At 40.5% G+C, this 26,173-nt stretch overlaps 1 protein-coding gene across 4 annotated transcripts in view; it reads right to left on the reverse strand.

Annotated features, from left to right (window-relative positions):
• The window catches only part of MTR (5-methyltetrahydrofolate-homocysteine methyltransferase), a 128,950-nt gene extending 103,796 nt beyond the window's left edge, over positions 1-25,154 (reverse strand). For 2 of the 4 annotated variants that reach the window (XR_004030062.1, XM_030812632.1), the window contains exons 1-8: positions 25,045-25,154; positions 17,183-17,397; positions 14,327-14,416; positions 11,793-11,862; positions 9,960-10,052; positions 7,577-7,683; positions 4,754-4,813; positions 3,865-3,959 (exon numbers count right to left, since the gene is read on the reverse strand). Coding sequence is in view for 3 of the 4 variants with exons in the window: in XM_030812632.1 (XP_030668492.1) it covers positions 3,865-3,959; positions 4,754-4,813; positions 7,577-7,683; positions 9,960-10,052; positions 11,793-11,862; positions 14,327-14,416; positions 17,183-17,397; positions 25,045-25,078 (764 nt within the window). In the remaining variant the exon portion in view is untranslated. The remainder of the gene's footprint in view (positions 1-3,864; positions 3,960-4,753; positions 4,814-7,576; positions 7,684-9,959; positions 10,053-11,792; positions 11,863-14,326; positions 14,417-17,182; positions 17,398-25,044) is intronic. The other 2 variants (XM_030812631.1, XM_030812630.1) reach the window with 2 other exon arrangements.
• Between the last annotated feature and the right edge of the window lie 1,019 nt (positions 25,155-26,173).

Genomic DNA, 26,173 nt, shown 5'->3' on the forward strand with positions numbered 1-26,173 from the left:
CACCACATCAAACCCACTGAGTGAGCTCCCTTGTTGTATGCAATGGCAATGTCCACATAGCGCAGGGGGGAATCTGCGTTACACAGAGCAATGGTAGGCAGGTTAACATAAAGATGCCTCCATGAGAGGCTACTGGTCAGCCCTCGAGTCGGTAACCACAAGAAGCTGTGGCTCCCAGAAGGCTGCCTGGATCTGGTTAGTGAAGGTTCCAGAAGTGAAGCGGCCAGCAACTGGAGTGGCTCCGGTGGCAGCAGCAAACTTCAGCATGGCCCTCTGGCCAGTATTCCTGGAGGATATGACACTGACATCAGCGGGGTTTTTAAGGGCAACAATGGCACAAGCCGCCAGCTGAAGCTTCTCCCAGGTCCTCTTCAGATTTATGATGTAGATCCCATCATTTTTCCTTTTATAGATGTACTGTTTCATTTGGAAGTCAAGATTGGTGCCACCTAAATGGGTTCCTGCTATAAGGAACTTAAGGACATCCTCCTCTTTCATTTGCAGGACATCAAGGGCACCGGACATTGTGAAAGTTTCCCTTTAAGTTAGACTGGGAATCCAAAACAACGCTGGATGGACCCCTCTGTGACTAGCATGGAAAGGCCATGGGAGATTTATTCATAATTGCTACAACTTCAAAGCAGCCAAGATGGTCTTCAATACATGAATAGAAAAAAAACCTGTAGTACATCTTCACAACGGAATATTATTTAGTGTTACAAAGAAATAAGCTATCAAGCCTACAAAGACATGAATGAACCTTAAATGAAGATCACTAAGTGACAGAAGCCAATGTGAAAAGGCTACATACTATGTGGTCTCAACTATATTCCATTCTGGAAACAGCAAACCTATAGAGACAGTGAGAAGCCAGGAAAAAGAATAAATAAGTGGAGCATAAGGGATTTTTGGGGCAATGAAACTACTCTGTATGACACTGTAATGGATGTATGTTACTCATGATATATTTGTCAAAACCCACAGAATATACAAAACCAAAAATGAACCCTAAGGTAAACTACAGACTTTAGTTAATAATAATGTATTGATATTGGTTCATATTGTAATAGGTGTACCACACCAATGCAAGCTGTTGATAATAAGAGAATTTTGAGACTCCATCTCAAAAGAAAAAAGAAAACTCTGTCTCCTGTTTTCAAAACCTAGCTCAAATGTCACCTTCTTTACAAGCTGTCTCTAAATCCCACAAGAACTCCATTACTCCTATGTATTGCCAGATTTTTATTCATAGTTCTGTATAGCACTGTGTATTTTATATTTTAATTTACTTATGCATTTCTCCTAGTGTGGACTATTCCACACTGGACTGTATTCCAGGGCATATAGTAGTAGTTCAATAAATATTTGATGAATTACCAGTAACATAAAGGCTCTATCCCACTGTTCTATAGTTTGTGATAATCACAAGTCAGTAAGCAAAAGTTTACTACATATATGTAGGAATATGTATCCTTTTCACATATTATTTGCTGCCTTCTATCTGCCCCTACAGTCTGTAAGATTCATAATGAAATAGACAGCAAATACATTCTCTCTGTGAATGGACTGTAGTTGAAGTCATAGAAAGGATTATTTTTAAAAATTTTTAATTAACTACTGAGTGGATCAAAAGTCAGGATTAACTGAATGTTTGCTTAAGAAATAAAAACATAAATTATTTAGACCTCAATAAAACTTCATCTTGGGGCTCCTGGAGGTGAGGCAGTGGCAGGAAGAACGTCCTCTAAGGGGCCCTTGAGAACTGTCAGCAAACTAAAGTCTCCAGTGACACCCAGGACAACACAGAGGTTTTACCTACAGGAAAGACTGTATCATTAAGATCTTGCATTGGTGTGGTACAGCTATCAGAATGTGAACCAGTAGCAATACATGATTAGTAACTAAAGTCTATAGTTTACATTAGGGTTCATTCTTGGTTTTGTATATTCTGTGGGTTTTGACAAATACATCATGAGTAACATATATCCATTACAGTGACATTTACTTAACCACATAACAAATTCAGACTTAGCAAAGGGGCGGGAAGACAGAAAGACAGTGAAGGCAGGAATGCTCCAACTACTCACCGATAGGCACAAAAATTTAAATAAACTAGATAAAGTTTGTCTTCAGAGACCTCTACATTTCCTACCCTCAGTTTTTTTGTTAAACGTTTGTTACATCCCTACTATGTGCCGAGAATTCCACTAAACACTAGAGAAATAAAGATGAAGACACTGCTCAGGAAAAACTCATAAGCTGTGAAGGAGGTCATCACAACCCAGTTCAAGACAATGATTTTCTTAGTTGTCAGGCCCAATCAAATGTCTATTAATGCACTTTAAATTAATAGCACCTTTTAAGAAATCACAATATGACATTAAGTCAACTGTAAGATGCACTCTGTAATTATAAACATTTAAGTGTGGAAAAAAAATCACATAATTGATAAAATGTGATCTAACACAGTGGTTAAAAGTATGCTCCTGTCCCCAGATCCTCTATTTACTTCACCTTGGGTGAGTTACCTCTGAGTCTCAGTACCCTTCTTGTTAAAATAGGGACATTAATACCGGTACCTACCCTCAAGGTGTTATTACCAAAATTAAAGAATTCACATAAAGCACTTACAATAGAGTCTGGCACACAGCAAACTCTCAACAAATGTCTATTACTCTTACTTTTTATGGCAAAGGCTAAAATAAAAGTAAACGAAGAACATCGACTTGGGCTAGTGAGAGAGAGAATGTTCTCTGGAGGGAAGATTCTTGAGATGAGTCTTTTTTTTTTTTTTTGAGACAGAGTCTCTCTCTGTCGCCCAGGCTGGAGTGCAGTGGCGCGATCTCGGCTCACGGCAAGCTCCGCCTCCCGGGTTCACGCCATTCTCCTGCTGAGTAGCTGGGACTACAGGCGCCCACTACCACGCCCGGCTAATTTTTTGTATTTTTAGTAGAGGCGGGGTTTCACCGTGGTCTCGATCTCCTGACCTCGTGATCCGCCCGCCTCGGCCTCCCAAAGTGCTGGGATTACAAGCGTGAGCCACCGCGCCCGGCCGAGATGAGTCTCAAAGCTCAGCAGAGTGAAGAGGTATGGAGGAGAGAAAGGGGGAAAGGGGGAAGGGGACCAGCATAGCTTCCAGGCAGGAGGAATAGAAGAAAAGGGCCCAGGAATAAAAAAAGTCCAGGCAAAAAACAGTATATATATTCAGATACTCTTCCATGTCACTCAAAGTACACAATTTAAAACATTTGGATATGAAAAATAAAATATAAATAGGGAGATATTTGTAAATAGATTGTAAAAGTCATGTTAATTATTTAGAGACAGAGTCCTGCTATGTTGGCCAAGATGAAATACAGTGGTTATTCATAGGAGCTATCACAGTATACTACAGCCTCCAATACCTGGCCTTAAGAGATCCTCTCCTGCTTCCACCTCCCAAGTAGCTGGGACTACAGGCACACACCACCATGCCAACTGCCATGTTCACTTTACAGATAAAAACCTGAGCTTTAGAATTCCCACCTTATTCCATGACAGATTGCTTCTGGTTGCGTCATAAATAGGGAGTGGCACTGCCCTAAAATTTGCAAAGCACTGCAAACTATAAGGCGCACGCCTACAGACAAACAGGCAACCATTGGGAAGTATAAGAACTCTCCCAGTCCCTCAAATTGACCCATTTAGGCAGCGATCTTCTGAATCCTTTAAGGAAAAGTCTGAAAGTACTTAAAGGAAAGTCAATATAGCAGAAGTGGTACAGTGAAAATATGTGGAAGCAATCCCCTCCCAGGTCACATTCCACAGCCATCAGAAAAGGTTCCCCAAAAAAGAAAAGAAGTTATACAAAGATGGATCACTCACCAGAGTGGTTCTCCATGAGACACGCTGACGACAAATCCCTCTCCTGTCTGTCCAGAAAGAGTCCGCCCACTTTTATCAACAATTGTCCCTGAAATCTGAATTGACAAAGCAAACAAAGTCAACAATACAGACTCAAGTTAAGAATATAGATATAAAGGCAAAATAAAATGAACAAGTTGACTTCCTTTGCTCTTTTACAAGGAAAAGAAATGTGGAACTCAAATGCAAAGGGAGCACTTTCTGTAACAGTCAGAACAGACATGTGCCAAGAGACTAGGGGAACAGGCAGGAAGCCACAGAAACAGAGACAAGGGAAAGTCACTGAGGCAAAAGCAATGACCAAAACAACTTTGGAATTCACACATCCAGTCTCACTAGAGGCAGATTTCCCAGAGATAACATCAAGTTATCCTGACCTCCTGCTGTTAAACATTGGATTTATCTAACACCCTTGTTTTGATTCAATTCGCTTCTCACCAAGCAATTTTAGGACTCGCAGAGAGGTCTGCCTACTGAGTTAATAAATTGGCAGTCTGGTGTCTTAGGTGTTAGGTACGTGGCCATCAGCATGCAAGTCCACCCCTCCTTGGGCCCTAATGACACTGAGCCTTGAAGCCTTTGGCTTCAAGGACCAATACAGTGGGCTTCTTTTAAACAGTCTGCCTTCCATCAGCTACTTCTAGATTCATTTTCCTTGCCTCTCCAGATATAAGACTGTTATTGGTCCAGAAGTCGTGGGAGGGAAGTGAACAATGGAAGTTAAAGTAGGTGACTTCTAAAAGATACTATTAATAGTTCTACTATGCAAGGGGTGGGGGGGGGAAACATGCTCAAAAGGACAATTACTAATAAAAGACAGAATGTATTGTGCAAACACTTTAGAACTTACAAAGATAGGCCGGGGAGCATATTTCTCCTCAAAAAGGTTTTGGAGTGCAAACAAGGCTGCCTGTCAGGGAAAAAAGAAAGAACGTCTTTATTTCTGAGACTGTGTCCAAGATTAGTCTAACTTCCTGATTAGAATGCACCCTTTTCTAAGACCTCTTCAGATAAGATATACATCAAGCTCTCTGGGAAGAAGTGTCTTCCTTATAAGGCACAACCCCAGCACCCCTTTCTCAAGTGTAATACTGTGCATATTAAAACAAAACAAAGGCTGACTGAAAGTTCACCTAGGAACTAGTACTTCCTCTGAGGAGGAGCTGAAGGGGTATTCTTTCTTCTTTTCCTCAATAAAAATTAAAAATAAATAAATAACACTCAGGAGGCTGAGACAGGACGACTGCCTGAGCCTAGGAGTTCAAGGTTGCAGTTGAGCTGTGATTATGCCACTGCACTCCAGCCTGGATGACAGAACAAGACTCTGTCTCAAAAATAAATAAATAAGAATGTCCCTGCCTTTCACATCCTTTCATACACATGGTAGGTATATGAACCAAAAGTATCCATCATTGCGAAAAACAGCATGAGCTTAGATTAGGTAGTAAAGGTACAAATCCTATGTTATTCTGTGCTGTTCAGTCCACATTTTAAGTTCCAGATAACGGATCTTCTCTTTTTATCATTATATTCCTTGACTCTAAGATATGTATGTTTTCACAATTAATTCTCTGAAATCAGAATGCAACCTGTAATTAATGTGTACCTTTCCTGTGATGGTAGGTTTTTTTTCATGGAAAGTTACTAAACCAATAATACGAGAATTTTCTCTTTAGAACTAGACAAATTGATCCTAAAGATCTTATGGAAAACAAACATATAAGAATAGCCATGAAACTTCTGGAAAAGGGGGTGGGATTCAATGAAAAAAAAAAAATCTAAGCCTACCAGTTACTCAGACATATTCTAATGTTATGGTAAATGGTACAGTAGTGTCATATCAGCAGACAGATTACTAGAAAACACTAAATCCAAATGCACTCCAGAATTTTGGATGATAAGGATAATGCTCCACATCATTCCTATCACTGTGAAATAACAGGATGTTTATTAGATGGTGGTAGGAAAACTAAACTTTAAAGGAAAAAAGTTAGCTCTCGATTCTATTTCTCACTCCAAAATAAATACCAGATGCACTGTGAGGGACATTAGTTTCATATAATCAGAATGTATGCCACACATTCAAAAACTTAGAAACTCAACAAAACCTATCCTTAATGTTTAACCCTCATGTTAATCCCTCTTATTTCTAATCTGAACAATACCGTGACTCTTTTCAAATGTATATATGAATCTCATTTCAGATATATTCCTTATCTTGTTTGTTACTGCTCTCATTTTCAAAATGTATATCTGAATTCCTTTTCAAATTATAATTTGTTTACTGCAGATTCACAAAACAATTTCTAAAAAGATATATAAAAAAGAACCCAATGAAAGTGATGTGTTAAGAACGAGGTAGGGTGGTCATCTAGCTTCAGGCTGGTAGTGGCTCTCTACATTCTTCCTGCTTGCAAGTATTTTAGAAAATGATTTTTTTGAAAAGTTCAAAAATTCTGGACCTGTGGTCTGATTCCCACAACAATTAAACATTTAATGAAACTGTAAAGTACTAGTGAGGAAAAGGCCATTTTTCCATTTTTTTCTTCTCTTCAACTGAGGGGTGGCTCTGTAAGTATAGTCTCCCCTCCACAACAAAAAAATAGAATCTGTAAATTCAACCATACAACCTTGAAGAAAAATTCTCCTACACCATTAAAACGCACACACAAACAAACAATACCACAACACTACCACCATCACCACCATAAAGAAAGTCAAATGTCAAACAAACTGGAGGACAGGAGCTGCTACTCATTATTGAGAGGGGCCTGATTTCCTCAGTAAAGGACTCAATTTCAAAAAGCCAAAGTCCAATAGAAAAAAAGGACAGAAGACATAAATCATAGAAAATGAAATATAAATGGCTCTAAAACTGAAGAAAGATGCTCAATTACATTAGTAGTAAGAAAAACACAAATTAAAACTACAGTGAGGTACCACCTGTCAAACTGGAAAAGGTCAAATAGTTTAATAATACACAGTGCTAGTGAGGGTGTCGTGAAACCAGCACTATTGTACATTGCTTGCTGAAGGCAGTATAAATGAGTCCAGTCTCAAACGAGGGTAATTTGACACTAAAGATAAAAATTAACAATGCACATACCCTTTGATTCAGCAATTTTACTTGTAGAAATGTATCCTACAGATACACTGTGTAAAAACATATGTATAAGGATATTTGCTTCTCTCTCCCTACACTTACGTGCCTTTGCATGTATGTAAGGAACACAAACACACACACATGCTTGTATCTGTATCGCATCTGTCAGGACCCCCAGACTGGTAATAGTAGTTGTCTCTGGAAAAGGAGCTGGGTAACTAGAGACTAGGAAAGGAAAGGATATTCACTTTTCACTCCATATATTTATGTATCTTTCAAATTTAGAACCAGCAGCATGTATTTATTACCTCGGGATATACGCATTTATACTAGCTATAAATGAAAATATTTACCTTCATAATTAGAAAAAAGTTATTTTAAAAGCTTCAAAAGCAGGTTTAAGTTTTTCTTATTGTACTGGCCTCAGTTAAAAATACTCAAGAATAAAATAGAGCAAATACAGGTAATTTATTTAACTTTGAAAATGGCTAATATTATCTTCTCCCTACATTAGGGGACTCACCCACAGCCCTCACCCCAGCCTTGTCTGTTTTTTCTCCCTTCACTCACCTTGGCATTGGCAGTATCAAAAATAGTTTCAATGAGTAAGATATCAACCCCGCCATCCAGAAGTCCTTTGGCCTGCTCTCGGTATGCTTCAACAAGCTCATCAAACGCTGCAAAAAGTAAATCACACCCAGCACATCAGTCATCAATATCCTCTGAATGGCCTTAGGGTATCTCGAGTGTAGGTCTGGCACCTGTGAACTACTGCTGATTTACAATGCATAGTTTAAGAACATGATCTTTTGTAAGAAACCAAATAAAGAAAGGTGGCAGGGACAGAAGGTAAACAAGTAAGCTGAAGGCAGCTGTTCCTAAACACCTGCCACATAGCTTCCACTTCCCACGTATGAGCTGAGGAGTGAGAGGTAAGGTGAGGGAAGGTGTATGAATTTCTTGAACATGTACCCCCTATTCAACATCTCTGAAACACATCATTCTTTCCATAGCTCATTTCAATCAACCTGTTAAGAGATGGCAGTGAAAAACATGCCACACTGATGTGGAGAGGTCACAAGGTTGAGCTGAAGTCACTCTCTGTGATAAAGGGGTGCAAGCCCGCAGATTTTGTCTCTGCTCTTACACCAACTCTGTCAGAGAAGAAACCTGTCTGGTGGGCAATTTCAGTCTCAAACAAAAAGTGTTCAATCACTCCTAGGTAAAATTTTTGTTAGAAATGTCTTGGGTTGGCCCAGTGCAGTGGCTCACGCCAGCACTGTGGAGGCCTGGGGCGAGCAGATCACTTGAGGTCAGGGGTTCAAGACCAGCCTAGCCAACATGGTGAAACCCCAACTCTACTTTAAAAATATAAAAATTAGCCAGGCATGATGCTACGTGCCTGTAGCCCCAGCTACTGGGGAGAGTGAGGCAGGATAATCGCTCGAACCCAGGAGGTGGAGGCTGCAGTAAGCCAAGATTGCGCCACTGCACTCCTGCCTAGGCGACAAAGTGAGACACTGTCTCGGAAAAAAAAAAAAAAAAAAGAAATGTCTTGGGTTATCTATTTCCATGAGAGGTCATCTCTCTCCCCATTTTATCTCCCAACTAAAAAAGAAAAAAATGCTCAGATATCCAATAGAGGAGCCTATACAACAAAGTCCTCTTGTAACATCGTTGACGGGTTCTCAGAAATTGCAACTTTGAGACAGTATGTAACAAAACCAGTATTTTCTTTCTAATCAACATTATAATGAAATTCTGTTGAAGGAAATGACATTTGAGGGCCTGCTATGCATCATTTTGCTTAAAGATGCTGTTTTCAAGAACCTGCCAATGACGTTAAGTGAAAACTTACTGTACTTCACCTTGTACAGCCCAAGAGCAAGGAGAAGTTAGCTCCCCACTGGCAGGTCTAGACCAAAGAGAGCATCAACAACACACAAGCCTGGTATGAGCAACTCCTGGCAAAAAAGTATGGTATCACGACACACAAAGTTCCATAAACCAAAAACCTACAAACTATACTTGCTTGATCTCATCATCTCCACCCACTGCACTACCAGACATGGTATCATGACTATTCAGCTCTGATATTTTAATGCTTTTTGTTTTCTACAGTCTTGATGCTTGGAAATTGACCTAGATACTTGGATGTTTTGTCAGATCTCAATATAAGTATGTTTATATATGGTAGTTTATAACATGTATAATGCTAACATGTTGATATGGTTTGGCTGTGTCCCCACCCAAATCTCGTCTTGAATTCCTACATGTTGTGAGAGGGACCTGGTGGGAGGTAATTGAATCATGGGGGCAGGTCTTTCCTGTGCTGTTCTTATAAGAGTGAATAAGTCTCACGAGATCTGTAAGGGGGAGTTTCCCTGTACAAGCTTTCTCTTTGCCTGCTGCCATCCATGTAAGATGCGACTTGCTCCTCCTTGCCTTCTGCCATGATTGTGAGGCTTCCCCAGCCACATGGAACTGTAAGTCCATTAAACCTCTCTTTCTTCTGTAAATTGTCCAGTCTTGTATGTCTTTATCAGCAGTGTGAAAATGGACTAATACAGATGTCTAGATAGTTTGGACTGCCTTCTGATAAATGAGGATATTGTGTGCTATTTTATAATAGACCACAAACCTAGTATCCAAATTTGTTCAACTTCTGAGTTTACAGCTTTATTTTAGTTGGTTTCATTTCCACAGCTGACAAAGCAGCATTAACACACCACCATATATATCTGAAAGCAAGTTCAAATAATAACCATCACCATAGCTAACTTTCTATTTAGATGTCTACTATATTCCAGGCACTGCTGTACACCTTTTACGTGGACTAATCACAGTAACTCTAAGGTAGATCCTGTTATTGGTTCCATTTTACAGATTTATAGCTTACTGAAGCACAGAGGTACTTGCCCAAGATCAATGATTATATATGGTAAATACTCACTGATGTTCCTATAATCCGGTCTTTCCACGGATGGGGACACAGAGAGTGTCTTATTAGTCGGACCCAGAGCCCCTGCCACAAACCTCTTAATTCCTTTGGGAAAACAAAAACAAGTGTGAAATCTCTAAGTGGCTGAACATTTTTTGTTGTGAATGAATAGCCAATAAGATTTTTTTCTGGAACACAGGTCTATAATCTTTTGTCCACAACTCTGAAATCCAAAAAGCTCTAAAAGCCCAAACTTTTTTCTCAATTTGACAATAAAACTCGACCTCTCCTAAACTAACAAGAGACTATTTATAGTCTTTATCCAACTTAGATGATTCATAGATTCTGCTTACATATATTTGATCATGGGGCTGCCCCAGATCCCACTAAGGAAATTATGCCATATAGGAGATATGCACATATTATCACGAAACCAGTCCCCAAAACTCTGAATTCTCACACAACTGACTAAAACATTTCAGTAAGTACATCCTTTTCTATCACCACAGCTGTGTTTGGACAAATTCCCTCTCTTCCTAATTTTATGAAGCCCTGAAGGTTTTGAACTTAACGTAAGTTCTGCAAAATCACCTTACAGTAGCATTTAACTTGAAATGCTCTCTAGTACCATATTGCAGGCCCTTCACTAGGAGGAAATACTAAATCAGGATTAACAATTATAAAGCCTGAAATTGAAGTATGAAGCAGAGCAAATCTTTCTTTAGTAACTTTTCCCCTGGCCTGGAGTCCAGGTGCTTCTACAAATGGTGTGGGAAGTTGTGTTCATTCGCAAAGAAGCCAGGGTCCTACTGCTCATTACCTTTGATGACTTTAGCCACTCAATAACCTGGGCTATGCTTTGTAATTTAACTGGAGAGGACTATCAGCTAATTGATAAATCAGCTTTTGAACAGATTACAGGCCCAAATATTCTTTTGCATCCTCAAAGCTAGCCAATAACGTGGGTATGAGAAAAATGTCCTTATCTCTCCCTGCTTTAGCTGGTTCAGTGTCCTCTGACCTGTGACTCTGTTGGAGTAATAGTCTATGCATTTCCATGAATTTAAACATTATCTCTTAGAAACAGAGTTCCTGTAAACTGCTTTGGTCTTCATTAGTATGCTGTGTATAACTTCATAGCAATTCTGCTTTCCTGTTGGCAATAACTTCACGTTTCCAAATCTTAAGGGGCTCCATATATTTCTTATATTCCTTTCCCTCCCTCAAAGCCTCCTACCAGCTGGTGCCCAAGTGTTCTGATGGCATCCAGCCAGGAGGCTAGTTATTTCAGGAGCCACTTTTCAAATCCCAGCAAGACTGAATCTAATGCCACACTTTTTTGTGTGCTTCACAGAGCCTTCAAGGACATCAATAGTATAAAGGGAAAATGCTTGAAAGACAATATCTCTACCTATATCATCAGCCAATCACGGGAATGAGGGTGGCTTTAAAAAAATAAGATCAAATATCCTAATAATAGCCAAGATCATCAAAACAGCCAGCTGTTACTTTTAATGACCTGATGATGTGCTTCCAAAGAGACATAAATTATTTCAGCTCTAAATACACAAGGAAGTCAGGGGCCTAGCTACAAAGTCAGGCTAACCCAGGGTGAAATGGCAAATTCTGAGCCCAAGGACCACAGGGTTGGCATCAATTCAAAGATGTTGAGTGCTTGATTATGAAACTGCAGAGAAGTAATCTACAAACATGTAAAATACAGTGTCTGCAGTGTTGCTCATAAGCCAAAGGCCACATAAGGAAAAACTGCAATAAAGACAGCACATTATAGCTGACAATATCAAAGGAACCACGTGTGCGAAAAAAGAGAAGAACATTCCCTACCTGTCTGGAGAGTTATCTCCTCGGCAGCTTTTCTGGCCACTCCTGCAGAGCACTTGTTCATCTGGTAGGCCTAATGTATCAACCACAAACGTTAGCTTGTCCTTCTTTTCCTCCACACAATAAATAATGGATTCATGACCATCTAATACCCAGTTTTCTTCAGTAACGAAATGTAGAGTGAATTAATTTGAGGTCTGAGTGAAATCTTAGCCAAGCAGGCAAATCAGCTCCAGACTTGAAAGGCAGCAAGGAAAGATAAGAATCCTCAGGAACTGCTTTTAGGTTCTCCTCCCAAACCATGAGCTAGCCGGTAAAAAGGGCAATCCCTAGACATCTAGCATGTCAGAGAATAACCTATGTAGTTAAATATTCTGAGAATAAAGAAAAAAATAAAGCAATGGAAAAAGCATAGGCTTAAGAGGCAAAACACGCAGGTTCAAAGCACTAGTCTGTCACTGCCTGACCAGGCAGTTCCCACAGCAACTTTTCCAGGCCCTGATTCATGTACAACAGTTGGAATCAGTAATTCTGAACTTTTTGCGTATTATTAACCACCTGAGAATTTGATAAAGGACTATGAACCCTCTCACCAGGAAATGAAAAGCAAATATGCACATACACACACAGTGTTGCCTATGATATAAGGAGGTTCACGGCCCTCCAGAAGCTCTTCCACAGACCAAGTCAGGAGAACCTAGACTTGTGATTTTCAAGTTCCTTTGAATTCCTAAGATCCTATGTGTCTTGAATAACCACATCGAGGAATTTAACAACCAGAATATCCTAAATAGGTGTTGGCAAACTGTGGCTCATAGGGCAAGTTGGGTCCACTGCCTGTTTTTGTAAATAGTTTTACTGGGATAAAGTAAGTCCATTTATTTATATAACGTCTATAGCTGCTTCCACACTACATGATGGAGTTGAGTAGTTGCAAAAGACTGTCTGTAGCTAACAAAGCCGAAATATGTACTATCTGGCCCTTTATTAAAAAATGTTGGCCAACTTCTGCTCTAAAATAACACAAAAGTAACTGGAAAACACTGCTTACATAAAAACAGAATAACGCGTCTGGAAATATTTCAAACAAAAATGGGGACATTGGCATTTACCATATATTTCTATCATTAAGGTTTTATAAAATTTAAATATGGAAGCATCATGTTGATTAAAAGGAAATCAAATCTGCCAATAGTATCATTAGGATGACTACTATTTAAAAAAAATAGAAAATAAATGGTGGCGAGGATGCAGAAATACTGACACTCTTGTTCACTGTTAGTGGGAATGTAAAATGGTGCAGCCGGCCGGGCACAGTGGCTCACGCCTGCAATCCCAGCACTTTGGGAGGCCAAGGTGGGCAGATTACCTAAGCTCAGGAATTCGAGACCAGCCTGGGCAACAAGGCAAAACCCTGTCTCTACAAAAAATACAAAAATTAGCAGGGCATGGTAGAGCAAGCCTGTAGTCCCAGCTACTTGGAGGGCTAAAGCAGGAGAAACACTTGAACCCAGGAGGCGGAGGTTGCAGTGAGCCGAGATCACTCCATTGCACTCCAGCCTGGGTGACAAAGCGAGACCCTGCCTCAAAAAAAAAGGTACAGCCACTCTGAAAAGCAGTATGGCAGTTCCTCAAAAAATTAAACATAGAATTACCATATTATCTAACAATTCGACTTCTGTGTATATATACAAAAAAATTGAATGTGGGGACTTGAATAGATGTTTGTATACACATGTATATAGCAACACTGCATATTCACAATAGCCGAAAGGTAGAAGCAACCCAAATGATCAACAGATGAATAAGCAAAACGTGGTAAATACACACAATGGTATATTATTCAACCTTAAAAAGGAAGGAAATTCTGACACATACTACAACATGGATGAACCTTGAGGACATTACATTAAGTGAAATAAACTAGTCACAAAAGGCCAAATACTGTATAATTCAACATACCTAAGGTACCTAGAATAGTCAAATTCATAGAGACAAAGTAGAATAAGAGTATGCTGGGGCTGGAGTTGGGGGTAGAATGGGAAGGTATTGTTTAATGGGTACAGAGTTTCAGTTTCGGTAAATGAGAAAGTTCTGGAAATGGACAGTGGTGATGATAGCACAATACTGTGAATGTACTTAATGCCACTCAAGTGTACACTTAAAAATAATTATGATAAATTTTATGTGTATTTAATCACAATTTTTAAAAAAGAAACTAAGGCTGCCATCTAATACTTAAAAAGGCCTCACAATACTGTGTGCATACGGTCAATGATTATGCCTTTATCGACAGCTACTGCATAATAAGTATCATTTATACTTGATTATTACTTGCCCATAAAAGAAGCCAGTTGGAAAATGAATGGGCCACTGTGTTCACAAGCAGGAAGGATTCACACCATTTTCTCATCATAAACAACAGATAACTAGGCATTAGCTTGACTCTGCAGCTTCTAGTGCTTTACTCACTAGCAACTACCAATGCAGCAAACGCTCGTAAGCATCTTAGACACATGGAACAATGGAATTCTTACCAAGTGTTCAAGGCCATAGTCAGCTTGGGCAATACTAGTGCTGCTAAAAGTATTTGTTTCAATGATATCTGCCCCAGCCAGCAAGTATTCCTGCAACAAGAGATTATAATGTCAATTATGAGCTTTAGAGTTTCTTGTGCCCCCAGAATAAACATGCCCTTTTATTACCACCATTATCACCAGCTACCTTTTGACCATTTACTAAGAGTAAGGCACTGTATTAGAAGGTAGAGATGCAAAAAGACGTAAGGATTTCACAGAAAGGCACGTGGTATGAATAAATAAACACGGAACTTGAATTCAGACAATGTTAACATGCTAAGGCTGGGCGCGGTGGCTCACACTTGTAATCCCAGCACTTTGGGAGGCCGAGGCGGGCGGATCACGAGGTCAGGAGATCGAGACCACGGTGAAACCCCGTCTCTACTAAAAATACAAAAAATTAGCCAGGCGTGGTGGCGGGCGCCTGTAGTCCCAGCTACTCAGAGAGGCTGAGGCAGGAGAATGGCGTGAACCCCGGAGGCGGAGTTTGCAGTGAGCCGAAATTGCGCCACTGCACTCCAACCTGGGCGACAGAGCGAGACTCTGTCTCAAAAAAAAAAAAAAAATAGAATTTAATCAAGTCCCTTAAACTCTCTGAGTCTCAGTCTCCTCATTCAAAAATATTATAGCCCTACTTCACAGGGTAGCTATATGCTAATATAAGGTAACACATCAGCCAGGCATGGTGGCTCATGCCTGTAAACATAGCACTTTGGGAAGCCAAGGTGAGAGGATTGTTTGAGGCCAGGAGTTCAAGACCAGTCTGTGCAACATAGAAAGACCCTGTCTCTAACCAAAACAATACAAAAAATTAGCCAGGCATGGTGGCACATGCCCGTAGTCCCAGCTACTCGGAAGGCTAAGGCAGGAGGGCTGCTTGGGCCCAGAGGTTCAAGTGAGCCATAGTGGGCTAGAGTGAGCCACAGTGGGCTAGAGTGAGCCACAGTGGCACCACTGCACTCAGCTTGGTGACAGAGTGAGACCTTGTCTCAAAAAAACAACAAAAAGATAATGCACCAAATGTCTGGCACATAATGGACACTCAACAAATGGTAGTTCTGTTCCCTTATCTTCTTCCTGCTTTGGCAGAACCTGATGCCCACGAAGAAGTATACCATCTCAGAAATCTCAACATCTGACCACAATGTTTCAGTCTACATCTCCTAGTATCTCTGAACAAGCGTCACATCCTTACTGAAACCTTGAAGATCTTGATGCTCCTTTGTGCTCTCTTCAAAACTCGTCTTCCTGGCTCCACTCCTTGGATCGTCTCAACCTCAATCTGACTAGCAACCTGGAATCCCTTGACCCCCTTGATTTTCCAGTACTGAATAAACCCAACCCCTCTTAAGTCAACGGACAATGCTTGCAGAAGCACTGGGAGATAAAAACCAAGATATGCACATTTATAGTAACAATAACAAACATCCTAAATATCTACCAATAGGGAAATAGCTAAATAAACTAAAATATATCCACTTTATTACATGCCATGGGACAGCTAAAAAAAACCGTGTATATCTACAAATACTGACATGGAAAGATTCTGCAAAGTATTGTTAAGTAAAAAAAAAAAAAAATAGAATGATATGTAAAGCACGACACCATTAAAAAAACATACTCAGAGTACTATGAGTTTTCTACATATATATCCACTCACGTAGACACACATACACATATATGAAAATGCATAACAAAAGAATCTGGGACGACACACACCAACTAATATCAGTGGTTATCTCTGGGAAAAAAATAGCAATTTAGAGTATGGTCAAATGGGAATGTATTATCTACGAGATTTGTTTTATAAGAACTATTTTTTTTTTTTAAACAACAAGAAAAATTGAAAATAAACTTAATGCCTAGGAATAAGGAGATTAGTTAAATAAATGATGATATATACATAGAATAGATTATGAAGTTATTAAAACCATGTTTCAGAATATTTAATACTTATGGTATATAAGTAAAAAATGCAAATTATAAGACAGTACGAAGCAATGTAATCCCAATTTAATTTTTTAAAATCCAAGTATAGAAAACTAGACTAAAATACAAAATACATGAATGATAGTTGTATCTTAGAATTTTTTAATGGGTGAGCGCCAGCTTTCTAGTTCATAGACAGCATCTTCTCACTGTATCTTCACATGGTGGAAGGGGTGAATAAGCACCCTTGAGCCTCTTTTATAAGAGTCCCTCCTAATACCATCACACTGGGTATTAGGATTTTACATATGAATCTCATGGGGACACAAACATTGAGACCACAGCAATGTCCTTATAAGAAGAAATATGAGAGTTTTTTGTTCTCTCTCTGCTCTCTGTCATGTAGATACAAAGACAGCTATCTATAAACAAGAGGGCCCTCACCAGACACAGGATCTGCTGGCACTTTGGCTGTGGACTTCCAGCTTCAACTGTGAGAAATAAATGTGTGCTTGTATAACCCAGTCTATGGTAACAGGTAATATAGCAGCCAAAGCTAAGATACCACCTTTAAGCATTTCTTCATCAGGACTGTTGCAGTAACTTAAATAAGATAGTTTTCTAACCTTTATTTGTCCAGAATCTCATAGTTTTTCACTAGAGTTTACATGCCTCAAGGGCAGAAAACCTACCTACCTCATTCCCTTACCCTGAGTGCTCAACACAATACATAACTTTAATTTGATGTCCAAAACCTGCTTTCTGAATAAATTGCCTCTTTCTTCTTTATTCTCCAGAGCACTCAGCATAGCAGTCTGCCCTGATACTTGTAACAGCTTGCAGAATAACAGAATGAACACATACGGGAACCTGGGAATACTTTACCTTATGGATTTGGTAAATGACATCGGGCCGAGTTATACTTAAAATGTCATTGTTGCCTTTCAGTGGCCTGGCATGATCTTTAAATTCCTGACCTCGGAAGTGTTCTTCGTTTAGCTTCTGCCGCTGGATCATGGTCCCCATCCCTCCATCCAGCACCATAATCCTCTTCCGCAGAATGGCATCGATCTCATCCCGCAGGGTTTTCTTCAGACCTGCTTTAAAGAAAGTGAAAGTTTGACTTGAAAGAACGAAAGGTGAAAAAGATGTGTGAGGGAGGAGCTTTAGAGAAATTTATAATAATCTCCAATAAGGAGTAAATGGAGTTTATAAAAGATGCACTCATAACTCAATATAGGAAAATGCTGCCCAAAAAGGTCATTAAGTCATGACAATGACTAATACAAGATTGCACACAGCATAAAATCCCTGGTGAAGCACGAAACCAAGGTGAAGGTAGGCTATACTACTCCTGTTTTACAGATGAGGAAAACAGGCAATAATGGGCCAGTGATACAAGACTTTGCTCTCTTTCCTTGTTAATTCTGTGCAGATACGCCCTAAATAAAATGATTTAGCAGAGATCATTGAAAACCATCAATAATTCCAAACTACTCTTTAAAATATTAGCTTTGACCTTCTCCCTCACCTGTTGCCAGAACTAATAATGGCCTGCAAACAGAGTTTTACTCACCTCTACCCAACTATGAAATAGTAACCGGCTAACACCCTTGAACTTCTCAACTCTCCCCATGCTCCTTGACTTCTAATTCCCAGTCCAGAAAAGGGCCCAATGCTTACTACTTCTAATCCTGCTTTCTGGTTTCTATGACCTACTGGAAAGCCACAAAACTATGCTGACCGGAGTCACTGAAAATTTGTAACGTTCAGCCTCTTCTTTGGTTCACCTTTTCTTGATCTCCCTCAATATTTCCAACATCTGCTGTCCCAATTTCTGCTTTTTTTTTTTTTAGCACCAAATCCTTTTCCTCCTCACTCCACAAGTGATTTCACCTAATCCCGTACAAAGAAGTCTTCTGCTGGAGGCTCCACAAATTCACACCCTCTCCACCTCAAAATCCTCTTGCAGTCTGGCTCACTCTATTTTCCTTCTTTCTGCACCTAAGGAAAAGCACATGATGACCAACACCTCCCATTGCTCCCTCATCTAGCCCCTCCCACTCCCGCAGTTCCACCTCAGCAACCACCAATTTCTTATCTTTCTGATGTGGCTTCCTCCTCCACCACTCTCCTGAAATTACTTTCTAAAGTCACCAATGACCTTCTAAATATCAAAAACACCTGGCCCCAATCTCAGACCCAGCTTTTAAACTGTCCACTGGATATCGCTACCTCAACTACCCACCTGCCCCTCAATCTAATATTCAAAACCAAACTTGCATACATTCTCTGTCTCATCTCCTGATTTCTGTAAATGGCAACACCCTTCCCAGAAGACTAACCATAAAATCTCAGTATTATCTGACTCCTTATTCTCCCTGATAACCAACATCCACTTAGATCCCAAGCCTTATAGATTTGGCCTCTAAAATGCCATGCACAATGGTCCCACCTTCCTCGCCCTGTGACAACCCCTTTCTTCAAGCCCTTACTACACAGGCCAGCTATCACCAATCCTCTCTGAGCTCTAGTTTGCATCCATGCAAATGAGATCATACATCTATGGAAGTGCCTTGTAAACTATCAAGTGTCCTACAAAGGTAAGAGATCACCACTATACCCAGTCGCCCTGTGTTCCAATCCATCCTGTGCACCACTACCAGATTAATCTTCCTATAGAACAACTTTAAACCAGTTGCTTCCCCTGCTCAAACACCTTCAACAACTCCCTGTAGCATATCAGAGTGAATACATGTTACTCAAAACAAACCATAATGACGCCAACCCTTCCTTCTGTGCTAAGAGGCGAGAAAAGCTCAAGTCAAATAGGGCTGGTTCTAAGCTATTTGAGCTCCTTGGAACTCATGCCTAGCAACACCAAGGTCAGTACTCGGCAAATATTTAATTGAAATGACAAAAAAGTGAGGGAAGATGAGCAAGAAGAGGCAAAGATAATTTAAAACCCAAACCAGTAATGTAAGCATATTTGTAAGCTGGTATTGGGTGCAAACTTACAACTCTGCCTTGTCTTACTGTCCAGAGTCTCAAGTATACAATATAGGAACTGGGGCTAAATGGTGGCCACAGAACTATTTTGAGTGACTTTCTCCAAGTGGGCTTCAGGAAGGTGGCTCTAGTAACCTAAAAGAAAAATTTGCAATATCCAATATCTAGTTTCTGGGCATTATGTTTCTTTCAGGGTGTACTATTCCTTTCCAAAGCCACCTCACTGGCTGTGTTTATTGAACTCGCAGGTGAGATAAAACACTTCCTGATAAAGGAACAAAGTTAAGTTCCAATGATCTGAACAAAAGTACTTCAAGAACCAAACAAAATCACTTCTTGGGAAATGTGGAGAAAAGGTAGGGCTTAATGAAGCATGTACAATAGAAAGACTGGTAGGCATCAGGCAGTGGGCGTCATTTCAAGCTATAGTCAACACGGTAAATTCACATGTAGCGTTAATTTAGGCACTCCAAGACGTGACTATCCTATCAGCCGATAAGCACACAGAATTAGAAAGGCATAAGCTAATAGTAGCAGGGTGTGAAAACCCAAGAAATCTGGGTTTTAGCCCCAGCTCCCCTTAGTAGCTATGGGATTTTAGACAAGTCCTCTCCATGCTTCAGCAAGATGAGGAAACATCAGCCCTACCTTCATCATCGGAACTGTGATACTAAAATGAGACCACGTGTTAAGAACTGGACCTCTTAAGTCACACAAGTCATGAAATGAGACATTGGTGTTTGATGTATAGTAAACATCTGATAAATATTAGCTACTCTTATTATGTTGGTATTATTGCACAGCTAGGACTGAAGCTCTAAAGATTGTGTTCTATATATTACAAAGCTCAGTTGGCTGTGAAAAATCACGTAAAGCCTGAAGCTCTCAGTTGGTCACGTTGGGGCAGGAATGGCATATTTGCAGGTTTGGAAATGTCTTCTTTCAGTTGAGTGAAAGAAAATACTCAGTGAAAGCTGTTAAATGTAGATAATTTCACATGAGGAATGAGAAGACAAAGAACTAAAGACTCTAAACTACATGCCCAGCTGAATCGCTTTCTTCTCAAAAGGATGTAGCTGCAATTCTCCCTGAAACGACATCACGTGAACTTAAGTGGGTGACTGAATCATAAGCCTAATGTGAGCATGGGGGGAAATAGGTCATGCACGTGAAATTTCATATTTAAAAGGTATTCAAACTTTCTAGGGAAAAAAAGGCAATCTTTTCCACAGACAGTGAAGTATGTCCTTTGGCATCAGCAAAATGATTCATCAATATCAATCAATATCCTATTATTTACATGTCCTTCTTCCTATCTCTTCCACTGAGCAAGTCCACACATGTTTAGCAAATCTAACCACTCAGAGTGCCTCCACCCCTCCTCTCGTTTTCATAAAAACTCTTAGTACTTTTCCATGGGGCCCTTACTGTATTCCCTTTTCAATCCAGAAATAATAAGCTTTGTTTTTGGACTTTAAGACAGTTCACTATTTACCATAAAACAACCCAGCCCCACACATGCAAATTCTGATATCTTGTTTGTTCAGCCACCGTATAGGCAAGAGATCAAAAGCTTTTTAAAAACATCTGCTTTGGTTTTTCAGAAACCTGACAAACTTATTGTATAATTTATGTGGAAGAACTTTATGACTTCGAATGAAGAGGAACTTCTTAAGACAAAAAGACCAACCTCTTAATTTTTTTGAAAAACAATGAATTTGATTACATAAAAACCAAGGATTTCTGTTAAATGAAAGTCACCATAGACAAAAATAATAGACAATGGGTTGGGGGAAGATTCTTCAATGTCTAAAGCTAATTTGTTTTCTTATTGATTTGTGTTAGTTCCTTGTACATTCCAGAATGTAATGTACAATGTGAATTAAAAATACCTATAGACTAGAGTTTACGACAAAATGTATAAATATATGTGAAAAAGGCAGTCTATGGAAACAAGAGAATTGTGAATGGAAAATACAGATAAAAAGGAATATATAATAAAACACAGGAATTTTGCGGACTGAATAAAAAACTCCTATGCAACTGAGGCCCTTTGAAATCCATTACTCAGGCTGGGTGTGGTGGTTCACACTTGTAATCCCAACACTTTGGGAGACCGAAGTAGGTGGATCACTGAGTTCACAAGTTCGAAAACAGCCTGGGCAACACAGTGGCCTCATCTCTATAAAAAAAAACAAAAAGTAGCCAAGCCTAGTGGTATGCACTTGTAGTCCCAGCTACTAGGAAGGCTGAGGCAAGAAAACTGCTTGAGCCTGGGAAGTCGAGGCTGCAGTGAACCGTGATCATGCCACTGCACTCAGCTTGGGCAACACAGTGAGACTGTCTCAAGAAAAAGAAAAAACAAAAAAAACAAAAAACCATTGCTTCCTCATTATCTACTTGCTTATTTTTTCTTTAGAGGATAATGTAAGATTTCCCATTTAGAGAAACTAAGAAGTCTTCCTTCAGAGAATCTGTTGGTATTAAGTGTTCACTATTTTTAGCCTTCTGTATTCCTCCAGCTTTTCCAGTAGGAGGTCATTTTTCACTGGCTTTCATTACCATTCTAATTCACCGGTTTCTAATTACTATGAGAACTTGCTCAAAAGAATAAGTCACCTTGACAATTCCTTCCCCTGGCAGAGTGGGGATCTACTGAAATGTCACTCTTCCATGAAGAACAACAACAACAAAATTGTATTTATCCGTATTCAGTTCATTAGGTCTAGAACATTGTGTATATTTAAATACTGACTAGTCAAGTTCTAAATAAAGCAGATTCTTTCTGATTATCTTCCACAGTAAACATAAGAATATAGTTTTGCAGTTCCTTCATTTAGCAGACTAGTTATAACACTATTTCAGAAATATTTTTATGTTTAATGTATATAAGTATATGTAAATAACTGCAGTGCAGAGGACAGTCCCAAGGAACATTCTTGGCTAGTGAGCCTAAGAGATCACACAGTATTTTCTCCAGTTTTGAGTGGATTTAGCCAATATATTTTGTGGGGGGGGTTTCCCTGCCATTAACATCTTATTTTCTAGCTAACAATATTCTGATTCACAGCAAGTGTTCCAAAGAATAAACATGGGAATAAGTGGTTAAAGCCCTAGTCAGATTTGGAGGGGGGTAAATCAGCTAGTACCACCTTTAAGAACTAGCCTAAAGAACGACAAGATGAAGGCCTAAACAAATAAATTCCTAACATGTGCATGTAAGTTATAAATTGCAGTATCAAGAACACATCTCCTCTGAAGGTAAAATGACCCCAAGTAGGTCTGACTTACTTAAGACCCCTCTTTCCACTGTGCTAAATGGGGAACACATACAGCAAAAGTACATTTTTATTTTCTGCATTATAATCAAATGATCCCAATGCTTTCTCAGCACTGTCCTTTCTTTGCTTTATTAAAAACAATCTTACTACTGCCCTACAAGTCACTTGGAAGATACTTCTCTCTTTCATTTTTGGATCTCTAATTTCTAGTTTGCACAGACTTGCTACACTTTGTTTTTTGGTTTTTTTGGTTTTTTTTTTTTTTTTTGGAGACTAAGTCTCACTCTGTCACCCAGGCTGGAGTGCAGTGGCACGATCTCGGCTCACTGAAACCTCTGCCTCCAGGGTTCAAGCGATTCTCCTGCCTCAGCCCCCTGAGTAGCTGGGGTTATAGGCGCTCGCTATAAACCCAGCCAATTTTTGTATTTTTAGTACAGACGGGGTTTCACCATGTTGACCAGGCTGGTCTCGAACTCCTAACCTCAGGTGACCCACCCACCTCGGCCTCCCAAAGTGCTGGGATTACAGATGCGAGCCACCGCGCCCAGCCTCTTTGGGGGCATCTCTTTGCTTGTGCAGTATTCCATTTTTAATATATATTATTTCCCCCTTTGATTTTAATAAGCCAGAGAAAAATTAGGCTGATACCAATTCACTGGATTATTTATTCATTCCTTCATTAATTACTCATCAATTGAGTTCCAAATAACACTCATAGTACTAAGCAAGAATGAAACCAAGAAACCTTTAGAAGCTGTAGTTAAAATTTTCTCCCAAGATGTATTTGCTAGCCCACCATCCTCCTTCCCCAGGGCACACAACCGTGGTCTGAAGTCACATTTAGTTTTAAGGCCCAACCTTGAGAATCAGGAATTCCCGGCTCTCCATTAAAATTTCATTAACATTGTACACCAGTAAATTACTAAGGGTTATTAGGAAGTTAAAACCTGATTCTAATCCCAATAAAAGTTGCTCGCATAGACAGAAGCTGGACTACATCCAAGGTCTTTTCTAGGCGCAATGGCCTGATTCAGAACTTCAGAGGCCCTAGACTTGGTTAAACTCCACTCAGCGCTCAACTCTAGAAGCCAGCCTTGGGGTGAGGGGATTAGGCTAGATTCAAACATTCAACAATTTTCCTTTCATTTTGTTTAAAAAAAGAAAAAAATCACGCACTATTCACAGTATTTTAAGTCTTCAGTGGCATTTTGCTCCTGATAATGACACCTAAATTCAGATGAAAGGGAAATAACTTTACTTGTTTAAATTAAATGGGAAGGAGGAGGCCAGAAATCATGAGTAAAAGATGTTTTCCAAATAAATACATGATCTCCCTATGACCATTTATTAAATAAGATATAAATCTCTCATAGGGAGGTTTACATCTTATTTAATATATTAAATATTAAATATAAATAAGATGTAACCTGTAACCTCATTACATCTTATTTAATATATTAAATAAGATATAAACCTCTCATAGGGAGGTTTATATCTTATTTAATAACAGCAGTGATGTGTTTCTCAGCCACAGTTCCACTAGTCTCAAGAACAATTATATCAGTCCCGTTATCAGAACCCAAGAATCAATAGTCACCAGTTAACCTCTGATAAATTTCCTTGTGCGTTACGAATTCAGTATCCCCGCTCTTCCTGAAGCTAAACATCCCCACTATGTCATAGGATATTTACTGTTTTGTACTTATCACTAATTCTCGTTTCTACATCTCCTCACACGTTTTTACGGCTGTATTTGTCCACAGATTATAATCAGGCATGATCTTAGAGATCTAGAGCTCGTTATAAAGCTAACATTACGTTCAGTTCTTGTGCTAAACTAGCTTTTTCTCACTGTTGATCCCAGGGCCACCAACATCAGAATCACTTGAAATTACTACGTCCCATTTCGGTATCTGGAGGTGGGGCCTGCTCATCTATGTTAACATAGTGAGTCTATGCATACTGCAGTTTTGCAGCAGCGTGCGTAGAAGCAGAAAATAAAAAGTTCCATGTAGTAGTTTTAAATAGTTCTCTGAGTTTCCTCGCCTGTCTCGCCTGAACTTACTTTCGCAGTAGGTGCGCAATACGTATTTACGAATAAGCGTCACAACGTGCAAAAAAAAACTTCCAGAGGGCCCAGCTGGTTTATGCTGCGTCGAACTGGAAAGTTTAGTTACTGTGACGTTAAGAATGTGTTTCGGGGGCAAGGGGAGGAAGCTTTTTGCAGGTTTTGACGGTTTGCTGGGGGGGGGGGGGAAGAGGTGAAGGTCGGAGAAAGAGTGGAGCAAAACACGTGGCCCTCCGGGCTCCTGCGCTAAGTTCTAAAGGTGCCGCCCACACGCGGGGAAACACCGCCGGGCGTCTCCCGCCGCAGAAGGGAATCGCCCCACGGATTAGGAGGCCACAGCACGAGTTAAGAAACACAACCGAACCACGCAGACAGGGTCGCGGCGTTACCGGGTTGCGACAGGTCTTGGAGCGCGGGTGACATGCTGTCGAGTCTCCTCGCGCAGAGGGCGCGGCGGGGAAGACGTGCTCTCCACAGGTGACGACGGCCAAGGGCCACGCCAGCCAGCGCCAGGCGTGCCTGCCACAGAAGGCCCGGGTCTTTTGACGCCTCCCGTTGGCTAGCGTCGCGGGGGGACTGCGGACCCCGAAAGCCCGCAGCGCCCTAGGGCCTCTCTCGGGGCTGGGCGCAGGACTGACTGGCAGACGCGCGGCACGGCAACTGCTGGAGCACGTGCTTTCTTCCCGGGTACCCGGCCAGTCCTTGGTGTCGGTCTAGCAGCCAGACACGCGCGGCCAGAGGCGGAGTCGCGGGAGGGTACGGAAAAGGACCCCTGAGAAAACCCAGAGAGGAGAACTACGTGGCATCCGGCTCTAAGCCTAGCAAACGTTTAGGGCCGTTCAGAGCGCCGTTAGTTCTGCGCTCAATCTGAGCTCGGCGTGGGAGGTCCCGCCCCTTCTGGCCTGTGATTGGGCTGTACGAGCTCCTCGCAGCCACATTGGCTGTCAATGTCAACCAATCACCTGCGGTTTAGCCCCGGGGCTCTCTGGGAGATGTAGTCCCGCTCCTCAGTTTCCCGCGGGGGCTTTTCGCGTCTCTGTGCCGAAGATCCGGAAGTGTAAGCCGAAGTGGCCCCTCTAAGGAAAAGTCGCAGCGCCAAGTTCGTGCTGATCTCGACACGCTGTGTGGTGTCGAGCCTGAAATTTTAGTTCCGTTTTGCTGTTGACTGGCGCTGGGCAAGACAGTTAACCTCTCAGTCTCCACACTCTATAAACAAGAATGATAGGATGGTAGTAATTAAAATTTTTTAGGGTTGTAGTAGGCGTTAAATGAGATCGTTTGACCGCGCTCTGAAAACTCCCAATTACCACATTGGGGTGTTAATTGTCACTTATTGACAGTAAACATATATTGAACACCTACTGTGTGTCAGGCGTTGGGGTACACACTTGGAATGCAAAATCAGACAAGCTACATCGCACCCTCACCTCCTTCTTGGAGGAGGAACTCACAACCTAGTTAGATTAATAATTGAACGGGGAAAAAACAACCACATACATTTTAAAAGAGCTTCAGTAT

The sequence above is a fragment of the Nomascus leucogenys genome, chromosome 5, assembly GCF_006542625.1.
Source record: "Nomascus leucogenys isolate Asia chromosome 5, Asia_NLE_v1, whole genome shotgun sequence".
Lineage (NCBI taxonomy): Eukaryota > Metazoa > Chordata > Mammalia > Primates > Hylobatidae > Nomascus > Nomascus leucogenys.